The 25,207-nt window shown below is 52.5% G+C and overlaps 1 protein-coding gene across 2 annotated transcripts in view; it reads left to right on the top strand.

Annotated features, from left to right (window-relative positions):
• The window catches only part of LRRN2 (leucine rich repeat neuronal 2), a 63,263-nt gene extending 49,441 nt beyond the window's left edge, over window positions 1–13,822 (top strand). The window contains exons 1-2 of one of the 2 annotated variants that reach the window (XM_036834042.1): window positions 4,100–4,235; window positions 10,767–13,822. In XM_036834042.1, the coding sequence (XP_036689937.1) occupies window positions 11,004–13,142 (2,139 nt within the window). In that variant the 5' untranslated portion in view covers window positions 4,100–4,235; window positions 10,767–11,003 and the 3' untranslated portion in view covers window positions 13,143–13,822. Of the gene's footprint in view, window positions 1–4,099; window positions 4,236–10,766 lie in introns of those variants that run through there. The other variant, XM_036834050.1, reaches the window with a different exon arrangement.
• The last annotated feature ends 11,385 nt before the right edge of the window (window positions 13,823–25,207 follow it).

Genomic DNA, 25,207 nt, shown 5'->3' with positions numbered 1-25,207 from the left:
TTCTCCTCCAGACTATGCTCCTGTTGTCCTTGGTAAGTACTTCTGTGACAATTCTTATCATACTTTAGTAGAGTGTTTTGTTTTGTTTTGTTTTTAAATTTGTGACTCCCGCCTGCCCTCCCCATGACCTTGTATCCCTATCCCCTCACAGTGCCAGCATACAGTCAGGGCTCTATTAATGCTCATTGGGTAGAGAGCTTCCTTGTGGCCGGGACAGAGAAGGTGAGAGGGGTCTGGAAAACTCAACTCTTATCTATCAGGATAATGATAAGGAGTTCATCATACACATAGGTTTTTTTTTTTTTTAATAACTTTTTATTTATTTATTTATTTATTTTTGGCTACACTGGGTCTTCGTTGCTGTGTGCAGGCTTTTTCTAGTTGCAGTGGGCGGGCTTCTCATTGCAGTGGCTTCCCTTGTTGCAGAGCATGGGCTCTAGGCATGTGGGCTCAGTAGTTGTGGCACTCAGGCTTCAGTAGTTGTGGCTCCCGGGCTCTAGTGCACAGGCTCAGTAGTTGTGGCATGTGGGCTCAGTAGTTGTGGCTCGTGGTCTCTGGAGTGCAGGCTCAGTAGTTGTGGCGCATGGGCTTTGTTGCTCTGCAGCATGTGGGATCTTCCCAGACCAGGGCTCGAACCTGTGTTCCCTGCATTGGCAGGCGGATTCTTAACCACTGAGCCACCAGGGAAGTCCCCACGTAGTTTTAATTGAGCGTTCCTAGCGGGCACTGTTCTCGTTTACAGAATTCTAATCTCATCTGGAGGGTCCTTGGAGGTTATCTAGCCCAGTGATTCTCCATGCGCATACATCAGATTCGCCTGGAGGGTTTGCTCAACCACAGGTAACTAGGCCCCGCCCTCTGAGTTCCTGATTCCGGAGGTCTGGGGTGGGCTTGAGAATCTGCACGTCTAACAGGTTTCCAAGTGATGCTGATACTGCTGGTTCAGGGACCTCAGCTTTAGAACCACTGCTCTAGCCCAGCCTCCTCATTTCACAGATGAGGAGCCCGAGGGCTAGAGAAGTAAGAGGACACACTCCAAGGTCTGTCCCAGGCCAGAACTAGAACCCAGCCCTGTCCTGTCCCGTGTCCTCTACCACCAGTTCTCATGCCCTGACCTCTCCTTCCCACCCTGACTTCAGAGAAGCTGGATAGGGGCACAGAAGGTCAGACAGGGCTTCTGACAAATGCTCTCCACAGGCCTGACCCCGAGCTGGGGAGGGATGATGGGGGGGCTGCTGAGGGAGAGGCCAGCGGGGCCGAGGAGGGGAGCAGGGGAAGAGGAGGGCCACGGGAGGGGGAGCGCGTGAAGGCGTGGGCAGGGCAGGCCTGGAGGAGGCGATGAGGACTGACAGGCCATTCTTACTGCAGTTGGGGATGGAAAAAAACCCACTGCGGGGCCTCAGCTGCAGCCATTTATCTCTCAGGCCTGCCCGAGACAGCTGACAGAAGGAGAAGGCAGTGAGCCACTCCGAGACCAAGGCTCCTTCCGCCTCTTGATTTATCTCTGAGCTTCATCTGGCAAACCTGCTGATGCAACGAGTCTCCTTTTCTCTCCGCCTCATCAATTTTCATTCTGATTTCATTTTCTTTTTCCATTAGAAGAGCTTTGGCCTTTCTCCTTGTTTAACTGGTCTGTTCCCCATTTGCTCTGCCTCTTTCTCCTCAGCCCCCCAGGCCCCAAACCCTCTCCCCAGGCACTCCTCCCACACCCACACCCACCATGCCTTGGTGCTTCTCTCACTACTAGTTCTGGGCTCCTGAGTCACAGAGTTGCCCTCTAGGGGCTCACAGTCTGAGAGAGGAGTTGAGCATCACAGTGGATATGGGTTCTTCAAGGATGGGGGAAGGAGCAAGGGATTGATTAGTGGGACGTGGGTGGTGGTCAGGGAAGACTTCAGAGAGGGGCAGTGTGAGCTGAGACTTCAGAGATGGGAATACACAAGCGGTGACAGGGACTTATGGGCAAGGCCCCTGCATGTGCAAAGGCACGGGGGCAGGAAAGAGCATTGCTTGCATCTCTCTGAAGCCTTCCCTCTCCTTCCGCTGCACCTAACTCCCAGGGATCCACTGTGTCTGAAGGGCTGCAGGAGGGAGCCTTTCAAGAATGCTGCAGGGTCTGCCCAGCACCCCCGGCTAACTCTAGGAAGGGCAGGGAGAATTATAGGGAGAGAGGCGGGAGAGGCTCGAGGTCAGTAGCTGGGCTTGGCTGCCCCTCTGGCTTGCGCCTATGGCCAGTGTGGAATGTCCTCAGGCTGCGGTCAAGCTGGGACATTTAGAGCTCTGCTAGGAGGGGGCCCTCTCGACCCTTCCAAGGAGCACCTGGGCAAACAGAGGAGCTGCTCACCTAAGCCAGGAAGAGTGAGCTGTTGGGTGAGAGTGTGTCAGACATTGGTGATCTGTAAATGAACTGAGTTCTAGAGCCTTCTCGAGTCCTAAATACTAGAACTGGACCCTGGTTGGAGGCCCCGGGGAGTGCTTAAAGTTGACCCAGGAGAGGGCAGCTCCGTCAGGAAGGAGTGTCAGACTGAGATGGAAGGGTTCCTAGGAGAGGCTGCCTGCGTGAGAGGCCACATGACCATGGACAGGCCGTCTGGTGCGGGCCTGGTACACAGGTGGCCTGGAAGCCAGGGACTGTGCCTCAGACAGACCGAGGTAGATGAAAAGGGAAGAGCGCTCCAGTGAGCGCCAGGCACTTAGCAGGCATCATTCTTGCAGATTTCCCCCCATGAGGTAGGCTCTCTCCCTGCATTAGGAGGAATCTGAGTAAGGATGCTTGAGGTCATACAGCCAGCACCAGGATTCAGATGCAGAGCCGACTCCAAAGCCCTCCTTTGAACCGCTAACCTAAGATCTCAGAGTGTCCACAGGATTTCCAGAGGGGGCGCCTGAGGGAGCTCCAGAGGGGGCGGATCATCGTAGGGTGGAATCCAGAGGCAGAAAGTTAAGTCAGAAGTGCCTTCTGCATCAAGGGAAGGGCTACAGTGGCCATGCAGCGGCCAGAGCCAGGGCAGGGGAGCCCGGGTGTGTGCCTACAGGAGGTGCGTTCTGGGTCTCCTTCACGAGGCCAGACTCAGGTCCACCTGCTCTTACGGAGCTCCGAAGCAACCAGCCCCCTTCTGTTCTCGTGCCCTGCCCTTCCTTGCCTTTCTTTCTCTCCTTCCACAGGTATCTTCTGAGCTCCTACTGTGTGCCAGACTGTTGGAGGAACTGGCAACTTGGAGCACAGTTCTTCCCCCGAGGGCCTCACAGTCTGGAGGGAGAGAGAGACAGACAGACAAGTAAACAGCCAGTGGATGATGGAGGGACGCTGAGGCACCAGAGGAAGGAGCCCAGGAGAGGCATGGAGGGGTCAGAGAAGGTTTCCTGAGGATGGGCAGATAGTCAGCAGAAGGCTGGCGGCGTGTGGCGGTGGAGCTCAGCCTGGCGCTGCTCTCCAGGCCCCTGCAAAGCTGGCTCCACTCCCCTGAAGCCTCTTTGGTGCAGTGCAACCAGACAAAAATGACTGTGGGCTACCTACTGGCGCCCTCCACTCCTACTTAAGAAATAACGAGGCAGGCTCCCTTCCAGGCAGTAGAATTGCAACACCCTCTGTCCAGGGCCAGTCCAGAGACCTGGGAATGTAGATATTTCTTCCTGGGAACAAGTCCCTTCCCTCCCGGGCCAGGAAAGGGTTTTTACTGGAAGTGACTCTTCTCACTCCAGAGGGGAGGGGAGGGCAAGGGTAGACAAGAGAAATCTCATCCTTTCACCAGGAGATGCCCTCTCATTTTTCTCCCTTCTCTCCTCCAGCCTCCCCAGTATCCTCCACTCTTGGAATTCAGCTTCTGGCACCAGAATCATGGAAATAGAAAGGGCTGGTGTATGAGACACAGCTGGGTTCACACTCAGGCTCGTCCACATTCTAGCTGTGGCACCTGGGTCTGATCCCTTGTCTCCACTGACCTTGAGGTTTCTCTTCTAAAAAGTACCTACTTACAGGGTTGTTGGGAGGATGGGATGAGGTATCTCTAAAGTGGCCAGCAAATAGAAATCCTACACATAGAAGGCACTCGGGGGCGTCGTATCTTCCCTCTGACACTTTGATTTATGTCATCCTTCCAGCGGCATCAACTAGAGTTGAAGGGACTCACCTCACTCAAAGAGAGAGGCTCTGCAGACTCATCATTTTCAAGCTTTTATAGCTGCGACTCAAGGGCAAAAATGCACGATTTTGCATCACATCCGTCTGTACACAGGTGTGTGTGTGTGTATGTGTGTGTAAAACAGAGGGGAAAAATTTCTCAAAACAACGCTTAGTCTAGCTACATACAATGCACTCTATTTTCTATTTCATTTTTTTAATGTATATTGTTATCCACTTTAAACTGTTTTCATGACGCACTAATGGGTTGCGATTCATAGTTCATGGCTGTAGAACACCTCCCACCCTTACCAGGAAATTCTGCACTGCACTAGGCTCTGAGAAGACAAAAATAAATAACAAACCATCCTTTCCTCCAGGAGCTCACAGCCTGGTTGAGAACACAGGCTCTAAGAATGACAATAAAGAAGGTGCTGTTACCGTGGAGGTCTGTTCAGAGTCTCTGGGACTGCGGTGGGTGTCACCACCCTTCTAGGAGGGCCTCTGGGAACATGTCACAGAGGAGGTGGCATTTGGGATGGGTTTTTATGGCTGAAGAGGAGTTTGATAGTTTAAGTTGGGGAGAGGTTTTGCTGGTTGAGTGAGAGGCCCGAGGAGGAGAAGGAAATAGCAAGTCTAGTCTAGGAGGAGCATGAGGTGCCTGGGAACGAGCGGGTCACTCAAGGGTGAGGAGGCCGCTGTGAGAGTCAAGACAAGAAATGAAAAGGGCACGTTAGCGTGAGCACTGTGGTGGGTGTGTGTGAGGTGGGAGAGGGACGCGTCACCATGGCGGAGATTTCCAGTCTTGGAGACTGGTGGATGGCAGTGCCTCCTGAGCAGGTTTGGTGGGAGATGCTGGGCTTGGGACAAGCTGAGTGCGAGGAGCCTCTGAAATGGGCAAGTGGAGAGGTCTGGGGCAGTTAGAAGTGAGTCTGGGTCTCTCCTTCCTGGTCACTCCCCCATTTGTCCTCTGCCTGGTGCCCCAGATTCTGTAATCAGATTACCTAGGGGTCTGGCAACAAAAAGGGGCCAGCAGTGCTGCCCCAGGGGGTGGCCAAGACCCAGCAGGGCTTTGGGGAAGGGCTGCCAGGAGGTTATCCTGCCATCTTCTTGCCTCAAGGCAGCATGACACTCACAGGCCCAAGTCATAGGATTCCAACCGGAGAGGGGAGCCTAGGGCGTAGAGCAATTTCTAGATATGGGAATGGTAAAACAAGAAAGAGGAATAAGAGGAATCAGTCTCCCTTCCTGGAGATCACTGATTAAGTGTGAGACCCTGAGAAGCTATAGCCACTATGAAGCAGGAGGATGAATTAAGTGAATTTCAGGTCTGAGGTTCTGGTGTTCCCTAAAGCCAGAGTCAACTGTTTCCAAAGACCCTGGTTCCAAGTTGCGATGGAGAAGGAAGGGGAATTCTGGGTTTAAAAGATGAAACTGATTGATGATGATAGAAGTCAGGACAATGGTTAACTCCAGGTGGGGGCTGGACATTTACTGGGAAGGGCCACATAGGAACCTCGGGAGGGCTGGAAATACTTAATATCTTGCTATGGGTGGTGGTTGTACTGGTATCTACTAAGGTAGAAATTCATCAAGCTGCGCACTTGGGATTCGTGCCATTTATATACTCTCCTGTACGTAAGTTATACCATAATAGAAAGAAAAAGTTTCCGACGATAGGTGAGAGATGAGAAGTAGGGGCTAAGATGGGAGGAGAGGCAATGGTGAAGGGGGCAATGAAGGCAACTAACAGGCACGTCATAGACCTTGCATCCTGGCTCCTCACAGCAGCTCTGTGAGAGGGTCTCATCCTCATTTCCCAGCTTGGGTCGTCTAACTTTGTCCAAGGTCACGCAGTGAGCGGCAGAGCCAGACTCAAACTCTGATCACAGAGCCCAGGCTCCTTCCGCTCCACCACTCCTCCTTTGCATAAGTTATTTATGGAATTCAGACTCTGGAAGACTAGATAAACGCTGAGGTCTCCTCCAGCTCTGAGGTCCTGGCTGTCTGTGATTAAATGAGAGGTGGGAGTGAGGGGCCATGCTCACCTCTCGGGAGGAGCCGGAGGCCAGGTGTACAGATGGAGCGATGGCCTCCCCCACCTCTGCATCCCCCAACCCAGCGCTTATCTGCTGGTGAGGAGGCTGGAGTTTATCAATGCTACACTCAATTATGCTGCCCATCTGTCTCCGCAGCTCAGGGGGACCTGGCACTGAAGCAGCAGGGAAGGCCAGGCAATTGATCACTGCCGAGCTGTTCCTCCCTCCGGAGGGCTCCCAGCTCAGGGCGGCTGGGCAGAGGCTGTGGGGAGGGGAGAGGAGTTGGGGGAGGGAGAGGCTCTGCATCCACCAGCCACCTGGAGGAGCAACGCTGTCAGTGCTGGCAGGAGCTCGGGACTGTCCTGGGGGCAGGGCCAGAGATGGAGGAAAGAGAGAAGAGCAGCTCCGGCTCCTGACGTCAGCTTCTCCAAAATTCTTCATTTAGGGCTTGGCCAAGGGTTGGAGTTTAATGGGGAGTGTACAGGATCAATTCCATACTTTCTGCTAAATCCAGAGCTGCTGCCGGGAGGAGGTGGGTCCGTTGGGGCTTGCAGAGCCAGCCCTTCCAAGAGAAACTTTGCTCCTGCAGTGGGCAACCCTGCTTCCCCTGCCACTGACGGTCATGGCTCCAGCTGTCCCTGAACAAAGAGGAGCGCCCAGCCCCCAATCCGAAGGCAGGCTGAGGTCTCTGTGCAGCCTGCTGGCTCTGTCTGTCCCGTGCTTCCAGGCCCAGCCACACACACAGAGGAACAGGGTCTTCCCCGTGTATCCCCCAGGGAAGTCACTCTAGCCAGAAATCAAGGAATGGTGTCTGAGGGGCCCCCACAGGTAGCGTCGGGGAGGAGGAGCAGAGGACCCATTCATCTGTGAAAGGATGGCACCTGAAGTAGGCATTTGGGGCCACCAGCCCTGCACTCTGCTCCTGTAAGGCGGGCATTGAGCTGCCAGGCAGTGAACCTTGGCTGGGCTGGTGGGGCAGGTTACAGAGTCAAAGACCTGGGTTTGAACTCTGACCCCACCACGTCAGAAGCTGTGCAAACTCTGACGTGTCAATTAACCTCTCCTTGCTTCAGTTGCTTCCCCTGTAAAATGAGACTAAACAATCCCTTCTCTGTCTGCACACAGGGTTGATGGGAGAGTTACACACTTCACAATTTGTATCCACTCACCAGTACCCTCTGCATGCTCAATCCTACACTTGGCTCACTGGGAACACAAAAAGCATGCAAGACATAGCCCCTACTGCAAAGAGCTTGAAATCCAGTTGGGGAAAACGTACACGTGATAGTCTGAACTCCCGCTCACCCCGGGAGATTATAGATAAAAGACAATTAGCTTTCTCTGCAGCTCCCGCTCCCAGCAGAAATTGCTAATCAAGCCTGCATGAGTGGGCCATGTGCAAGACAGCCTTAAGTGGTGATGGCAGGTGAGTGGGCAGCTCTGAGTTCTATCTTGGAAGGGGCTGTGTGCTCAGCAGTGAGGGGGAGGACTTGTCTGGGCCTTTGCCAAGCCTTGGGACCAGAGGTGCGTACAAACATGAGTCATCCAGCCGCTGCCCATCTCTGGGCCTCTGGATGCCGAGCCCCGGCCCGAGGCTCCTGGCTGAGGGGCTGGAGCTCTGGCTCACCACCCGCCCCCCAGCCCAGCCACAGGGGCAAGGAAGAGGGTGAGCCTGGAGTGGAGGGAAAGGCGAATCTCTGGATGTTTTTGGTTTTTGTTTTTTGTATGTTTTTTTTAATTTTATTTATTTATTTTTGGCTGTGTTGGGTCTTCGTTTCTGTGTGAGGGCTTTCTCCAGTTGTGGCAAGCGGGGGCCACTCTTCATCGCGGTGTCTCTGGATGTTTTTAATGAACTTTTAAATGGCTTCTCAATCCCATCCATACAGCTGAGCATCGGTAGGACAAAGGTGCCAGGACAGAGGTGTTGGAGGAGGAGCCTGGGGCTCGGGCAAGGTCTGAAGGCCCTCTCCACCCACTGCAGCCTCTCTCCCCTTACGCACTGTCTTGGGCTCTCCTAATCATTTTGCATTTTTGGTCCTGCCAGAGTGGCACTCTTAAAGGTGTGACGTTTTATCTAGTCCTGCTCACAGCTCCCCATCCCACCTGGGGGCGACACTGGGCCCACAGTGGGCAAGCTTAATAGGGGCTTGTTGAGCCCTGGGATCCAACTTCTATCCCCCCCTAAGAAGTCCTATAGCTGGGGAGCCTCCCAACCCTGGGAGATGAAAGAGAACTAAGCCTTGCTGAGCTCTCTGTGTGCACCACACCCGGTTCCTTTCATCCCAATGACAAGCTCGTTTTACACATAAGGAACAGATGCCCAGAGCAGTGAACTTTCCCCAGGGTGCTCTGGTAGGAAGTGGTAAGTAATAGTAAGATCTCTTTGCTGGTGGGTTCTACTTTCTTGGGTGAGACCTGGGCAGGAGGCAGGAGCCTCTGGTGTGTACGTGTGGCAGGACCCCAGCCCTAGCTCCGTGACAGGGCCATCCCAGGACTCAGCTTGTCCCTGCTGCCTCTCCACTCACATAGCACATGGCAGAACCCCACCACTCTTCCTGACCGCCGCTCACCGGCCTGGGTGGCGGAGTACTCCAGGCTCCCCTCTGCACGTGGATGCGGGTGTGCATGTGTGTGTGCACGTGTGTTTGCCCTGAGTTTTACGTGTCAGTGTACACACACCCCCACGCAAAACCTCTGTGCATTTTAAGTCATGTTGTTTTTCCCACCTTCAGAAATAGCTGCAGAGGAAGGTGGGAAGTAGTCAAATGTAAACAGGCATGCCGCTCCCTTGCTCAAGGGAGGCCTCCAACTGCTCCCCTCCCCGGCCCCAGCATCCTGGAAGTGGGATGAGGTGGGCAAAGAGCCCCGCTGGCCAGCTGAGAGGCACTTGCCTGGAAGGTGGTGGAAGACACAGCTCCCAGCTTCCTGCAGCTCCCTGATAAGGAGTCATCTCCTCAGGGGACAAGAATGGGCACCCAGCCTGCTGCTTCAGCAGCCAGTACAGCTCAGGGTACCCAGGGTAGGGTCGAGCCAGATCTGGGGGCAGAGAAGTACAGTGTAAATGGCACAACCTCTGAATTCCTGTCTCCTGACATTTACCAGCTGTATGGCTTGAGCCAAATTCTTTAACCTCTTCCAAACCTCAGTTTCTTCATCTGCAAACTGGAGGTATTAATGCTTATCTTGTAGACTCTTTATGAGGGTTAAATGAAATAAGACATAGTCTTTGAAAGGTCCTGGCAAATAGCAGGCATTCAATAACTGTGCACTCCCCTGATGTCTGCAGCTGGAAAACTACCCAGTCAGACCTCCACTCAGGAGTCAGACTAGGCCCAGGGGCCCCCTTTGGTTCCCCCATCTTGGTTCTAGGCCAAGGCTGGACTTTCGTCTAGGGCAAAGCATCCTAGCCATGGGTTCTTCTAGAGAACCAGGATTGATTGTCCATACCCGGGAGGAAGGAACAGCAGGGGCTTGGATTCTAGATTGGAGTGGGGGTAGGGACCCAACCTCCTGGAGGAAGGGGCCCTAGGACCATAGAGATTGATTTATACGATAAACCCTCACTGGGCACCTGTCCTGGGCTACAAGCATGATGATGAGCGAGACAGGTCCCCAGTTGGGGAGACATTTCCACGTGATGTGATCAGGGCTGTGACAGAAGAAAGCATGGGGTACTGCGAGAGCACAAGGCAGGCCCCTTAGCCATCCAGGGGTGGGGAGGGTTAGAAGCAGCTTTCTGTAGGAGGGGACTGACCTTAGGTTGAGTCTTGAAGAACAACTGGGAGTTGTCTGGGAGACAGGATGGGGGGTGTACGGTAAATTTGACCTGAAAGGTTGGTCACAGTGAGTCAGTAGGATGGCAAAAGCCAGGAGAATTGGCTGAGGCCAGATCACATATGGTCAGGACTGAGGTGCTCAGACCCAGGCTTCTTAAACCCACCACCTCCTCCTGGCAGTTTGGGTAGGCTACAGGGGAAGGGAAAGCCCCTGCCTCCAGGCAGGGAAGTTGGCAAAAGCCAAAGCTGTCCCCTATCCCCGGAGAGCCTAAGCAGACCCCAGGTGACCACCTCACTTCCCCAGCCTGTCTGGGTGTGGGGTCAGGGTCCACTGCCTTTCAACTTTCAAAGTCCTGGGAGCGCACCCTGGAATTTAGAAGCCACGTTTGTTTCTACCACCCTCTACCCACACTGCTCAGAGGGATGTCTGAAAACTGTCACTTTATTTCCCATTTACTCAGTGAGGAGAGATGTGAGGAAGGTTGGAGAATCTACTCCACATCTCTCTGGGCTCAGAAGGACTCTGAAGATGACAATTTCAGCCATCCCCTCTCCTCCACACACACACACACCTTCTGCGAGTTATCCTGGAAGCTTCCAAGGCTCAATCTCTTGCCCTTTCCTTGAAGACTCCCAGTCACTCCCCCAGCAGATCAAAGAAAAGGACAGCAAAGCCTAAGGACTGTAGGACAGAATCCAGGAGCCCTGGCTCTGATCTTGTCCACCCCTCTCAGCTCCTTTGACCTCTTGAGTCAAACAGGGGAGACACAGGAGGAGGGAGTAGATTCTGCTTCTCTGCAACCTCCTTAACTCTGCATCCTCTTCTTCCAGGGCTGCCCCGATGGGGCATGGCAATGAGTGAGCAGACCGAGCGCCAGTGGACAAGGATGGGCAGCCGCACCCAGGAGGGCAGGAAATTGTGCCCACCCATCCCCGCATAGAATGACTGCCCAGGGAGAGCGGTTCCCCGGGCCCTGGCAGGGCTGCTGACCCTCAGCCTGCAAACCGCTAAGAGCACAAGGACTCCAGACTCTTCTTGTGGATGGTCCCCTGCCCTGCAGCTCCACCATGAGGCTGCTTGTGGCCCCCCTCTTGCTAGCTTGGGTGGCTGGTGCCATTGCCACTGTGCCCGTGGTACCTTGGCATGTGCCCTGCCCCCCTCGGTGTGCCTGCCAGATCCGGCCCTGGTATACACCCCTATCGTCCTACCGCGAGGCCACCACCGTGGACTGCAATGACCTATTCCTGACAGCTGTGCCCCCGGCGCTGCCCGCAGGCACGCAGACCCTGCTGCTACAGAGCAACGGCATCGTCCGTGTGGACCAGAGTGAGCTCGGCTACCTGGCCAATCTCACAGAGCTGGACCTGTCCCAGAACAGCTTTTCAGACACCCGAGACTGTGATTTCCGTGCCCTGCCCCAGCTGCTGAGCCTGCACCTGGAGGAGAACCAGCTGACCCGGCTGGAGGACCACAGCTTTGCAGGGCTGGCCAGCCTTCAGGAACTCTATCTCAACCACAACCAGCTCTATCGCATCGCCCCAAGGGCCTTCGCCGGCCTCAGCAACCTGCTGCGGCTACACCTCAACTCCAACCTGCTGAGGGCCGTGGACAGCCGCTGGTTCGAGATGCTGCCCAGCCTGGAGATCCTCATGATCGGCGGCAACAAAGTGGACGCCATCTTGGACATGAACTTCCGGCCCCTGGCCAACCTGCGCAGCCTGGTGCTCGCGGGCATGAACCTGCGGGAGATCTCTGACTACGCCCTGGAGGGGCTTCAAAGCCTGGAGAGCCTCTCCTTCTATGACAACCTGCTGGCCCGGGTACCCCGGCGGGCGCTGGAGCAGGTGCCTGGGCTCAAGTTCCTAGACCTGAACAAGAACCCGCTCCAGCGGGTGGGGCCCGGGGACTTTGCCAACATGTTGCACCTCAAGGAGCTGGGGCTGAACAACATGGAGGAACTGGTTTCCATTGACAAGTTTGCCCTGGTCAACCTCCCTGAGCTGACCAAGCTGGACATCACCAACAACCCCCGGCTGTCCTTCATCCACCCCCGCGCCTTCCATCACCTGCCCCAGATGGAGACCCTCATGCTCAACAACAATGCTCTCAGTGCCTTGCACCAGCAGACAGTGGAGTCCCTGCCCAACCTGCAGGAGGTGGGTCTCCATGGCAACCCCATCCGCTGTGACTGTGTCATCCGCTGGGCCAATGCCACGGGCACCCACGTCCGCTTCATCGAGCCTCAGTCCACCCTGTGTGCCGAGCCACCAGACCTCCAGCGCCGCCCAGTGCGGGAGGTGCCCTTCCGGGAGATGACGGACCACTGCCTGCCCCTCATCTCCCCCCGCAGCTTCCCCGCCAGCCTCCAGGTGGCCAGTGGAGAGAGCCTGGTGCTGCACTGCCGGGCGCTGGCTGAACCAGAACCCGAGATCTACTGGGTCACTCCAGCTGGGGTTCGACTGACGGCTGCCCGGGCAGGCAGGAAGTACCGGGTGTACCCTGAGGGGACCCTGGAGCTGCGGAGGGTGACAGCGGAAGAGGCAGGGCTGTACACCTGTGTGGCCCAGAACCTGGTAGGGGCTGACACTAAGACGGTTAGTGTGGTTGTTGGCCGGGCTCCCCTGCAGCCAGGCAGAGGCAAGGGATGGGGTCTGGAACTCCAGGTGCAGGAGACTCACCCCTATCACATCCTGCTGTCCTGGGTCTCCCCACCCAACACAGTCTCCACCAACCTCACCTGGTCCAGTGCCTCCACCCTCCAGGGCCACAGGGTCACTGCTCTGGCCCGCCTGCCACGGGGTACCCACAGCTACAACATCACCCGCCTCCTTCAGGCCACGGAGTACTGGGCCTGCCTGCAAGTGGCCTTTGCTGATGCCCACACCCAGTTGGCATGTGTATGGGCCAGGACTAAAGAGGCCACTCCTTGTCACAGAGCCTTAGGGGACCAACCTGGGCTCATAGCCATCCTGGCTCTCACCATCCTCCTGCTGGCAGCCGGGCTGGCAGCCCACCTTGGCAGTGGCCAGCCCAGGCAGGGAGTGGGTGGGCGGCCTCTCCTTCCAGCCTGGGCTTTCTGGGGCTGGAGCACCCCCTCAGCCCGGGTGGTATCTGCACCCCTTGTCCTGCACTGGAATCCGGGGAGGAAGCTGCCCAGGTCCTCAGAAGGGGAGACGCTGTCACCACCATTGTCGCAAAATTCCTGAAGCTCAGCCTGTTCTCAGCAGTAGAGAAATAACTAGGACTACTTTTTACCAAAAGGGAAGCAATCTGGGCCAGGTACCCTGCCCGGAAAGTAACATGGACCCACATGCTTGAGGCCTGGCAGCTGGACCAAGACAGCCAGCTTTGTGGCCCTAGGGGGGGTGCTCCTGCAGCCTCCAGAAACTGCCCTTACCTTCTGGGGGCTCCTCCGCTGCCATTCTGAGGAGCATCTCCAAGGAACAGGAAGGACTGTGGCTAAAGCTGCCCACCTCCCCAGTTGTCTGTGTGCCCAGAGGCTCCTGGGCCTGGATGTCCCCTGCCTGTGTCCTCAGGCCCTTGGCCCACAGGATGCAGCCCCTCCTCTTCTCTGTCTCTGTACAGTCTCAGTTGCTTGCTCTTTCCCCTTCTGGGCAAGAGCTGAAGGAGGCCTCTCCTCCCCACCTCGGGGGACTGCTCCCAAAGTGGGGCCCCAGTTGGATGAGAAGGACATATGGGAGAGGGATGCCCAGGAAAGCCTCTTCCCGGCACCCTTCCGGTCTGCACTCTGAGGTTGACTTTCTATAGGCAATTTTGTACCTTTGTGGAGAAATGTGTCACCTCCCCCCAACCCAATTCACTCTTTTCTCCTGTTTTGTAAAAAATAAAAATAAATAAGAATAACAATAATAAGGGGAGGGGAAGGAAACAAAAGAAAAATAATCCTTTGAATACTGAGTATAACTAAAGAGCTCTCTGCTCTGAATCTCTTCAAAGCCTGAGGGTGACAGAAAGAGGGGCTGGATTGGGAGAGGAGGGAGGGGAGAGAGAGGAACGTGGTGCGCGAGAGCACAGGTTTTCCCTTTAGGTTTGAATTCTGACCTGCCAGGCGCCTCTGGGCCTGCTCCCCAAAGGGCCTGGAGACCTGGAGAAGAGGGACAAAGAGCAGGAGAGGCTGACAAGAGAGGAAAGAAGAGACAAGGAGAGGGTGGGAGAGGAAAATGGAGGAAAACCTGGAGATGGAGAGAGTGGAAATTTCCATCACCCAATGTTGTCACCCCTTCTCTTTCTGTGATAAGCAATTAACATGCCAGTGCATAGGAAGCACTTCCCATCCTATTTCTAATTAAACAAACCCAAGAGGCAGAGTCATGCAGAGAATTGCAGATCATCAAGACAGCAAGAACTTGGGCTCACTGGGGCAGGAGGGGGTTGTGGGGTGATGGAGGATTTGGGGAGGGGAGGGCTGTGGGACAAGAAAATTGCTGCATTTATCTTTCTGGTCCATTTCAGTATAATCTGCAATGAGCCTGGTTTGCTTTTGCAGTATTTTTTTTTTCATGGATTGACTTCTTAGGACCAAATGTGAAGAGAAACATCTGTTGGAAAAGCAGAAGAGCCATGGGGAGGGGCTGCTGTGGCCAGCCGAAGGACGGTTCCAGAGCAAAAGGCCGCTGGGCCACAGGTCTTGTTTCTGAGATGGGTCTCTTGAGACCAAAAAGAAGCAACACGTGAACCTGACGTCTCCTGCGCTACAGACACGTTTAGCAGACTCGTAGGAAGCGGGGTCTAAGTCACCCTAAGGTTGCAAATGTAGACACAGGTGGAAGCCAGACCAATAGAGCATCAGGCCCCATGGAACCTAGAAAGAGAACACTCACCCCAAGCCAGAGGATGCTGCTTCTCTCTCGGTAAGCACAACGAGACCAGGGTTCTCTGAAGACCTTCAGCAAACAGCCACTTTGGAAGCCTTTTCCTCTTGGGCAGAAGGGTTCTCACACATCAGCCTGCATCAGAATCACCTGAGGGCTGGCTGAACACAGACGGCTGGTCCTACCCCCAGAGTTTCTGATCCGGATTTGGGTGGGATCTGAGAATTGCATTTCTAACAAGTTTTCGGCTGATGTCGATGCTGCTGGTCTGGGGACCCCACGTGGAGAACCATGGAGCTCCAGCCTGCGGTGGCTAGAACGTTTCACTTCCTCTGCTCAGGGTCCCGGCTTTTTTGTAGACAGCAGTACAGGTTATGGTCCCGTGAGAGACTTGGGGAGGGGCTGGAGGATGGTCCCTCAGCTCCTCCCCCCTCTACTGCTGGGCTACTCGGCCCCATTTCAAAATGACAGCCCACTGCCCTGAGTCACCAGGCTCCATCCACATGTGCTCTTTCCCATGGGCAACTTACGTGTTCTTTAGGGGAGGGAGCTGGGAAAGCTTTGGGGCCATCATAGCCAAGTTCCGGGCAGCCACGCCAACTAACTGGGGCTGGCCTGTGGGATCCAGACTATTTGCCGTTGGTGAGGGTTCATCCTCTGTCATCCAGAGGCTCTGTGGGGAAGAGGCAGGCCAGGGCCTGTGCTGATCATGGAAAACTGAAGTTAGAAATCAACGCCTCTCCTGTCTAGGATGAAGGGCAGGTGCTGCCTTTCTTGATGGGCCCACATGGCAAAGAGCATCCTGGTGCTGGTCCCCTAAGCACCCAGAGCCCTGTAAAGCCTGTGAGCCCTGCAACCCTCTCCCATCAACTCCTCCCCTACCACCCCAGAACTCCTCTAAGACCTCAGGGCTGGGTCATAGCAACCCAAAAAGTGACCCCAGCACACCTTAGATCCTGCAAGCACGAAATACTTGTACCTGTGGTTGGAGGATGGAAAGGCTGGAAGTTGAAAGACATCTTTGCTACCCTCCTTTCCCGAAGACTCCTCGGTTATAGGCAGGAAGCCCTGAGGGAACCGTGGAAGCTGTGAGCCCTGAGGAAAAGCGCTGCAGCTCTGGCTCCCAGTTTCCATGTCCTCAGGGGCTCCCTGCACCGAGCCCTTGAAAATGAATCCCCTCTTGGTGGGGAAACGCAGTTACGGTGATTTAGCCCTTCTCTCAGCTGAATTCCCTGGTCCTGAGCATGTGGCTGCCCCAGAGAAGTGAGGTGAGCTGGGGAAAGGATGTGAGTGAGTGGCCTCTTTTCTCCTGGAAAGAGAGCTGAGCTGCAGGGCCGTAGCCAGTTGCGGAGGGGGAGGAATGGCACTTTGGGGTTGCTGTGTCCTAGAATAGCTAGAAACTGAGCAAATGAGAGCAAGCAGCCTCTCCCCTGGTACAGAGCTGGGCACGTGGCTCAGGTGTTTTGCAACCAGGTGAGAGGACAGTGGGACCATGCCCTGCATGTCTGTTAACGCAGCCGAAGTGGCATTCGAAGTCTTAGCTTTCAAACTAGTCTGAGTGCGTGGGCAACTAAACATGCTGGGTTTAAAACAAACAAAACGGCTATTTAGCCTGGTCTCTTCTGGACATTTAAGGTAGCTTTTTTTAAACCCTAAATAGAAAGCAGTATTTGTCACTGTTTGAATTTTAAGTTGTTACAGAGAGCCTGTCATTTCCATCTATTGAGATGATTTCAAAACCCAGCTCAGTTGTTGACTGTATATGTCCCCGGCGGGAGCACGCCACTGCAGGATCCTATCCTGCCTTTCTGTCCTCAGCCGAAGCCCAGACAGATTGTGGAGCAGACTCGGGCCAGGACACAGTTCTGTGGCTCACCACAGCAGCCTTCCCATCAGCCTGACACGGGCCCATCAATCAACCCATCTGAGGTGGCCACTCAGCCAACTGTCAATACAAACCACTTAAATACACTCTCTTGCAGCCCACATTCCTGCATTCTCCCAGGAGGCGGACTTCCTGGAGGGCTGTGCCAATAGGAGAGAGTGAGTGTGAGGCAGTCCTGGCAGCTCTCACACTAGTCCCTGTATCGCAGAAGTCAATGAGGTTGGCTGATCTAGTGTAGGGTGACCAACTGGGACTTTGCTGGTCTCAGCACTGAAAGTCCCTTGTTTCAGGACCTCTCTCAGTGCCGGGAAAACCAGGACGGTTGGTCACCCTGGTCTAGTGACCTCTTTCTAAGTGTACCAGTCACCTTCCTTCTTCCCATTTTCCCTTCTGCCTCCCAATCAACAAATATTTAATGAACGTGACTATGCGGTTGGCACAGTTCTAAGAACTAGGGGTGCAGATAAAAATCTCTGAGCCCATGAACCTTGCATTTTAGTGAGGGAAGGAAGTTGATGAACCGGACAAATAAGTGAGAATATATAGCATGTTGGGCGGTAGTGAGTACTATGGAGAAAAACATAAGTCAGGGAAGAGGATGAGTCGGGATAGGGGGGTTTACATAGCGGGGTTCAGGAAAGACCTTGTTGAGAAGCTGACATTTGAGCAATGCTGTGGGGGAGGGAACCAACCAGTTATCTGGGGGAAGAGTGGTCCAGAAAGAGAGGAAAGTAAGGGAGAACGCCAAGAGCAAGGACGCTGTGTCCAGAGCAAGGGGGAGGGGGGCAGGGAGAGGACCTGTGAGACCTGAGGGCAGAGAAGTATCCAGGCAATCATGCTGGGCCTCATCGGCCACTGGAAGGACTTGGACTTTTCCTTCCAGTAAGAGGGGAGACACTGGAGGGTCCTGAGCAGACGTGGCATGATTTGGCCCAAGCAGATCCCTCTGGTTGCTAGACTGAGAACAGAGCATGGGCGTGTGTGGTGGCCGAGGGCAGAAGTGGAGAGGTCAGTTAGGAGACCACTGCAATAATCATCTCCATTTAACCATCGCTTCTAGAACTTTGCCGGGGCTGGACATGAAGTGTACCTCTCTTTCCTGAATCTATCTTTTCCCCTATTTTTGAAAATCAAAGGCACATTTACTCTTTCGCAGGATCCTGACCGCTCTCTCTCTCCCCACGGTTCTTCAAGGCAGCTCATGTAGATCAAGGCTCCTCCATCACATCTGCTAGTTGTGTCAGTGCCTCATAACAGAGACCGGAACTTATGTAAGGTAGTGAGGGATGATCCTCACTGGCTTTAATTTCCATCTTAATTGTGTTTGTCGTTCAAGCAGTCAGTCATTCCAAGGGAGAAACAGCAGTGGCAGGAGTCCTTATCCTGCCTCTTCCCTGACAGCGCATTGCCGTGGAGTGTTGCAAAGACACTGCCAATGCAATGTGCTGACAACGCATTGGCTGTTCCAGGCCTGACGTCTACCTTCCTTCTTGATGATTTTACCAAAAGAACTCTTGTGTGTTCCTCATAAGTTTCACACATGTCAGATCAACCTGTCCTTAGCCTTCCCAGTACGATTGTTACCCATTTGGGCTATCCTTTTACAGATGCCCTTTGATTAAGAGTATCTCCTTGTAATTTTTATAGAATGGTAATAATGCCTAAAGTCAACCATTTACTATGTGCTAGCCACCCTAGTGGGGATTTCACAGGCACCACTTCATTTCACTCACAGGTACCTTATAAAGTGGGTACAATTACCCCCATTTTACAAATTTAGATATCAGAGCCCAGAAAGGCTAAAGGACTTATCCAAGGTCACACAGCTAGTAGGTGGCAGAGTCAGGATTCAAACGCTGTCTGATTCCAAAAGCTCTTTTCTAACTACTGCTCTGCTATATTCAAATTTATACACTTTAAAAGTATGTCAATAGTTTTCAAGAACATGAGAACTTCTAAAATCTGTGTGCAGATTTTAGAGCACTCTCTGTGCAGCCACATATATTTTTAGATGCTGCCCTCTTTTTTTAAACTCAGGATAATTTGTGGCTTTATTGTCAGGACTTCAGTTTTAAAACCTCTTGAACTGTATTCTCTTGGGAATCATAGCTTATAATTCTTTTCTCTGAATTTTTGGAACATGCATTTTAGAAGCCTGGGTGTCTGATTTTGCCCCCTCATCCTTTCCTTCCTTAGATACTGTGAACTCTAAAGTTCCACAGCGGCTTCCTCTGGAGGTTCTGGTCTCTCTCCTCACCAACTGGTTCTTCTTTGTTGATCAGAACTGCATCCAGAGCAGCCCTTGCTCACGGGCTTCCTTTTCTTCTGAGCTCAGACGTCGGCTGGCCAAGTCAGGAGCTCATCGGAGGCTCAACATTGAGCCGAGCAATGCACCAAGCAAGTATCTAGGTGGCAGGAGTCCTGTCACTGCTTCCTCTGGCCTCTGTGCCCATTTTATAGCATCAGTTAGGAAACACGGTCCCCATGGCCTCCTTCTGACCCAGTGGCCCGTATCATTCTCATACCACAGGGCCCTCCTGAGCCATTCTCCTTTCATCTGCATCCAAAATCTGGTTTTGCTTCTTGTGAACGTCCATTGCCTTGCTACAGCTGTGAATCAGTATCCCCACCCTCCGCCTCCACCACACACTCCAAATCTTTGTGCCCCCCCAGGTTCCCTTTCCTATAGTCCCCAGCCAGGGAACCCAGAGCTCCCCTCTGCCTTGTTTGTAGAAATTTCCAATTGCCATAGTCCCCACCCCTACTGTGCACAAAAAGAGACCTGGTTGTCTTGCTTGTGGATGTCTTAGAGCACGAAAAGCCAGTGTTGGGAATGGCAGCTCCCTTGGCAACAAGAGAACACAAGTAGGTTGAGGAAGTGCTAAGGCACTATTCCTCATTCCTTCATTGCTACCCTCAGAAATCAAAAAGGATCAGGCTATCAGCCTGTGAGGAGGGAAGAAAGAACCTAGGCTCAACCTACATGATAAGAATAAGGGGCAGTACTTGGTGGCACATTACTAAGCTCATTGATATTTACTCTCTCTTGCTCTTAGTAATAACTCAGTGAGTTATGCTGTACAGATATGATTATTATTCCCATTTTACAGGTAAGGAGATCGAGGCTTGGAAATTTTAAATAACTTAACCAAGGTCACACAACCAATAAATGTAGAACTGGAATTTGAACCCAAGTCTTCTAATTCTGAATTCCCATGCTCTGCTCACCTACCCACACCATGTTCTCCACCAGAAACAAGGAGTGAGTGGCGTGCACTCCTCTCAGGGCGGGGGGACGCGGTGTGAAGCTGGGTGGAAATAACCAGGTACTGACTACAGAGAATAGAGAGGAGATGGAATCACTTGTACTGACAAGGATCACAGAAGCTGGGTGGGCAGGAGCAAGAGCCCACAGATGGACTCCAGGACCGTGGAGGCGGAGCTGGCCCAGGCAGAGGCGCCACAGCTGAGAAGGGTAAGCGGCGGCAGTGCCTGGCTCCAGGGCTCAGAGGCCACTGATTGGCGACGTCCCACCTCTCACAGCTGAAGCCAGCCTCACAGGGTCATCTGGTTTAGGCCCCTGCCTTCTAAATGGCCTGGCTATCATTATCTCTGTTGATTTCACAGTGAGAAGAGGTGGGGAACCAGAATCTCAACCTTTTGGCTCAGGGCAGGGCTGGACTAGGGCCCTCCATTGAATGAATGACTAGAGCCAGTCATTCAAAGATGGACTTGGAGAGTCCATGGGCTGCTGTGAAGGCTAGCAAATTTTTCTGTGCACATGCATACGTGACATTTTCTGGAGAAAGGGCACCTTGGATTTAATAAGACTCTGAAATGGGTCCAAAACCCCAGAAAGATCAAGAATTACTGCATTAGAGGGTACTAGTGTCCCACTCACAGCTGTAGAACTCGAGACTCTAGTTGGGAGTTGCCAAGGGAAACAGAGCCACCCACAACAATCTGCAGGTCTGTCAGGGAGGATTAGGTTGATGAACATTCGCCATTTCTGCACCTAAATGGATTCAGATTTGCTTCCATAGACATTTCCTTTAAAATAAGGAAGATGAAGTGAAGTCTCATTGTTTTCATTTGCAAAGCAGGGGCTCCTATGTCTGCTCCTAACATTCAATCAAAGCTTCAAGCTTTTAGCCCTTCAAAACCTACAAGCTCCCTAGAACTCCACTGCACCTCCCACATCAGCCCCATGGGTCCCCCAGCCCCGAGAGACACATGAGAGCTCACTCAGCCACTTAACAACTTCCGTCTGACAAGCATGTGCCCAGGGAGGGCACAGGATTCACCCAAGTGCCTTGGGAAACCCAGGCTCAAGCCCTTCTCTTTAATCTTGAGTAGATTAGAATCATCCATCCTGTTCTATTTCTCCTTTACTCCCCTTCCCCAATTCCTCAACTTCTCTGACCCCCCACTCACACACATGAGCTGTGTGCACACGTGCATGTCCATGTGTTTGCACAAACACACACAACTTTGTAAATGTCATTTGCAGCTCCGTTCCAGTCCCCATTCTACACGCCATTTGCCTGACGCTATTTTAAGCACCTAATAAAACTGTTTTAGAATGAATCCTCGGATGTTCTGCCCTTTGCTTCCCCAGGGCAAAAGCATTTGGGCTCCAGATGGAGCTATGTGTTGGCACCAAGTGAAGAGAAGGAGAAAGAATCAACCCAGGATCAGCAAGAGATCCCAGTCTCCTGCCCATAAGCAGTGTGGTGTGTCTACACACAGACATACACCTGGATTGAAATCCCTGCCATGATCTTTACTATCCCTGAGACCTTGGGGTGCTGACTACACCTGTCTGCCTCATCTGTGAATGAGAGCTGCTAGTACCTCCGTGGTTCTCAGCCTGGAGCACACATCAGAAGCACCTGGAGGGCAGTCAAAACGCAAATTGCTGGGCTCAACCTGGAATCTGGAGTGAGGCTTGAAAATGTGCATTTCTAACACAAGCTCCCAAGAGGGTGCCGCTGCTCCAGGACCACTCTATGAGAAACAGTGACCTAACTCATGAGTTCCTGTGAGGATTAAATGAGAAAATAGATGTAAATCACCTGGCACTTAGTCAGGTAGCAGTTCTCAACCTTGGCTGTGCATTAGAATCACCTGGGGAGCTTTGAAAACTAGGTGCCCAGCAACTGCAGACCAATTAAATCAGTCTCTAGAGGTGAGATACAGACATTACTACTTTTTAAAAAAGTCTCCCGGTGACTTAAATGTACAGTCAAGGTTGAGAGCCACTGTAGCAGGAGCTCAATGCATTTGAAACACACTGTATGAGCTGCCCAGCTGCCCCTCTTTCCAGGACCTCTAATCTTTCCTCAGAGCCCCATTGCCCACTCTGATTCCCCTGGGAAGGACTGGGGGAAACTTAACCTTGGCTTTGGCTGCTAGAGTGGCCAGGTGCTGAGGACCATTTGGAAGATGAGAACTGGTTCATTCATTCAATCCACCCAGTCATTCATTCATTCACTAACAATCAACCAAGCTGCTATGACTGTATTTATGAGGTGTTTGGGGACGTGGGGGTGAAAAGAATCCAGTCCTGTCCACAAGAGTTTGTGCCCTAGCACAAAAGATGTAGCATAATCGCCTCTCAGGTTTGGAAGTGTTCTCTAGCCTCAGCTCCCACCCACCACAGGAGTTCTCTCCACAACGGCCCCATCATCTCATCCCAGATTTAATACTTTAAGTGACAGAGAGCTCGTTACCTCGCAAGATGGCCCATCAAGTTTAACGATTCTACGTTTTAAAAAGTTTTTCCTTAGACTGAACTGAAACCACAGCCCTGTGACTCCCACTCATTAGCTCTAAACTCTGGAAGAAACTCACCCCAAGCTATCCCTTCCACATGCAGGCTCAGCTGTGTAGAGATGCTTTCTGTGGTCAGGGGAAATTACAACTGCAAACTGAGAGTTTGTTCCTAATTACCATCAAAGTGTCAGAAGGGCAATACAGAGGTTCTTGTTAACTGAGTATTAGCCCGCCAGTTCTCACAGGTGGTGCTGGGACACAAAAGTCAACATGACACAAAAATACTTACTAATGAACCAACCACCCTCTAACCTTAACCCCTCACTCAATTTTGTTCTTTCCCGTTTCAGTGCAGTCTCAGCCTGACCCAACACCTGTGGCAAAGGTCTTCGTCAGCCTCTGCTGGCTGTGGGCAGTTACTACCACACAAAACAAATAGACAAACCAATTGCAAAGTGAAATTGCATATCTTGCCTCCCCAAATGCAGGTTCTAATGATGTTGACCAAATCAATGTTAGAGAAGTATTTAAATCACCCACAAAGCTATTGAAAAAATAAGACTGGGGTGGGGAGACCAATTAACAACGGAAGAAGAGAAAATCAACAAGGATCATACACAGTAGTCACCTCAAAAGTAAATGATTTGGATACCCAAAATTAAGAGAGGCCCATGGGAAATGGACGAAGCACTGTAATGTTTTTATAAAATGAAGACCCTCTTTAAGATCCTGCTTCAAAAGTCAGACAAGAAATGAAGAGTGTTTCCCTCCAGGAATCTATCATTTGGTTAAGGAGTCAAGTCTTAGCTAATAAAAGAGTTTCTATATTATGCCAATAACACAAGACAGCGATGATCAAGAGCTGAATTGAGGGGCACACAGCTTCTGAGATTAGGAGAGGACAACCCAGGGGAGACTGGAAAGGCCAGTGAAGGCTTTGCCAAGAAAAGGCTTGTTTTTCAAGAAAGACACACATACACAACCCGTCTTCCTTCCTGAGTCCTCTGGATACTCACCATGTCCTAGTCAAGAGGCCCAACAGCTTAGGAAAGACGCGTACATCTAACCTACCCAGCACACTGCAGTGTTTATGGTCAGGAGCCCGGGAACATAAACATGCAATGGACCACACCAAATGGCAGAGGAAGGCCGAGGAACCCCTGAGGTGGCGGAGAAAACACTCAAGCCCCTGGGTGACCTCAGTCCAGCCCAGCTGGGTGTGCTGCCAGCAGGCCCATGCCCAGGACCCCAGTGGGTCTGGCTGCTTTAGCCCGAGGGGGACGTGAGGAAAGCAACGGCGCATCTGAGCAAAGGGGAAATCAGTGGCGGCCTTCCCCTCCGTGCTGCTTTTTCCCCATATGGGTGAAAAGGGCTTCCTATTTATCATCCCATCCATCCCTGGCCTCCAGCTGGACCTCAGCTACAGTTTTCTGGAAAGTAGGAGAAACAGGGAGGCAGAGACACCCCTAGATGAGTGTGGAACCAAGGTAACTTCATGTGTCCCACCTCTCGGCCTCCCCACTATTTTTACTAATATCGAGGAGAGAGTAAGTTGAATGTGTGTATGTGTGTGTGTGTGTGTGGGGTGCATTAGGGGAAACAGCAGCTGTGACCTTGGCCATTTGGGTACCAGCCAAAGCTCAGTACTTCTCCTCCTGCTGCCCCCACAGCTGCCTGTTGTCCTCACCAATCCCGTGAGGGCAAGGGGACACCTGGGAATCAAATGTCCTTACCTGGGGCCGCTCAGGGGAGGAGAGTCAGAATCTGGGTTGACCTCTCACTTCCTACCACCCTCAGAAAGGGGGAGCTGCTTATACCACCCCCACCCGCTTGTCCCTGCTTTGCCTTTTGTTAAACTTAAATCACCTGATTTTTAAAATTTTCATTTGAAATTGTGGTTTAAAACACACAACACAAAATGGTGCCCAGTTCTAAGCGCACAGCTCGGAAGCGGTCCAAGGTGCTCACACTGTTCGTACAACTGCCTCCACAACCTCCTCATCCTGCAAAATGGAAACTCTATCCCCTTTCAGCAATGACTCCCCACCTCCCCCTCCCTGCAGGCCCTGGGAACCACCATTCTACTTTTTGCTTCTATGAATTTGACTATTCTAGATACCACAACAATACAGTCTTTTGTGACTGGCTCACTTCATTTAGCATAGTGTCCTCAGAGTTCATCCATGTGTAGCACGCGTCAGAACTTCCCTCCTTTTGAAGGCTGAATAATATTCCACTGTGTGTATACACCACATTTTGTTTATCCATTCATCTGTTGATGGACACTTGTGTTGCTTCTGCCTCTTGGTTATTGTGAATGATGCCGCTGTGAACATGGGTGTGCAAACATCTCTTTGAGATCCTGCTTTCAATTCTTTCCTCTATATACCCAGAAGTGGGATTACTGGATCATATGGCAATTCTATTTTTAATTTTTTTGAGGAATTGCTGTGCTGTTTTCCACAGCAGCTGCACCATTTTACATTCCCACCAAGAGCACACAAGGGTTCCAATTTCTCCACCCTGCTTTGCTCTTAAGGAGTTGCTGAGAACGAGGGGCTCCCCAGAATCTCTGGACTTGAAATGAGAATCCAGGACCTCAGAATGCCTGCGGTCCTACCCTTCCCGGCCTTCTTCTCACAGGTCTCATGGTCATCCCTCAGCCCCTGAGGAGCCCTGCTCTCCAGCAGGCCAGGGAAGAACAAAGAAAACAAAGTCTTCCAAGGTAGCAAGCAAACGCCCAAGAACGATAGCGCTCAAGTAACTGGAGCGCTCAGCA

This window comes from Balaenoptera musculus, chromosome 1 (assembly GCF_009873245.2).
Source record: "Balaenoptera musculus isolate JJ_BM4_2016_0621 chromosome 1, mBalMus1.pri.v3, whole genome shotgun sequence".
NCBI lineage: Eukaryota > Metazoa > Chordata > Mammalia > Artiodactyla > Balaenopteridae > Balaenoptera > Balaenoptera musculus.
The sequence above is the reverse complement of the archived record's forward strand: the minus strand, read 5'-3'. Positions and strand labels throughout refer to the sequence as shown.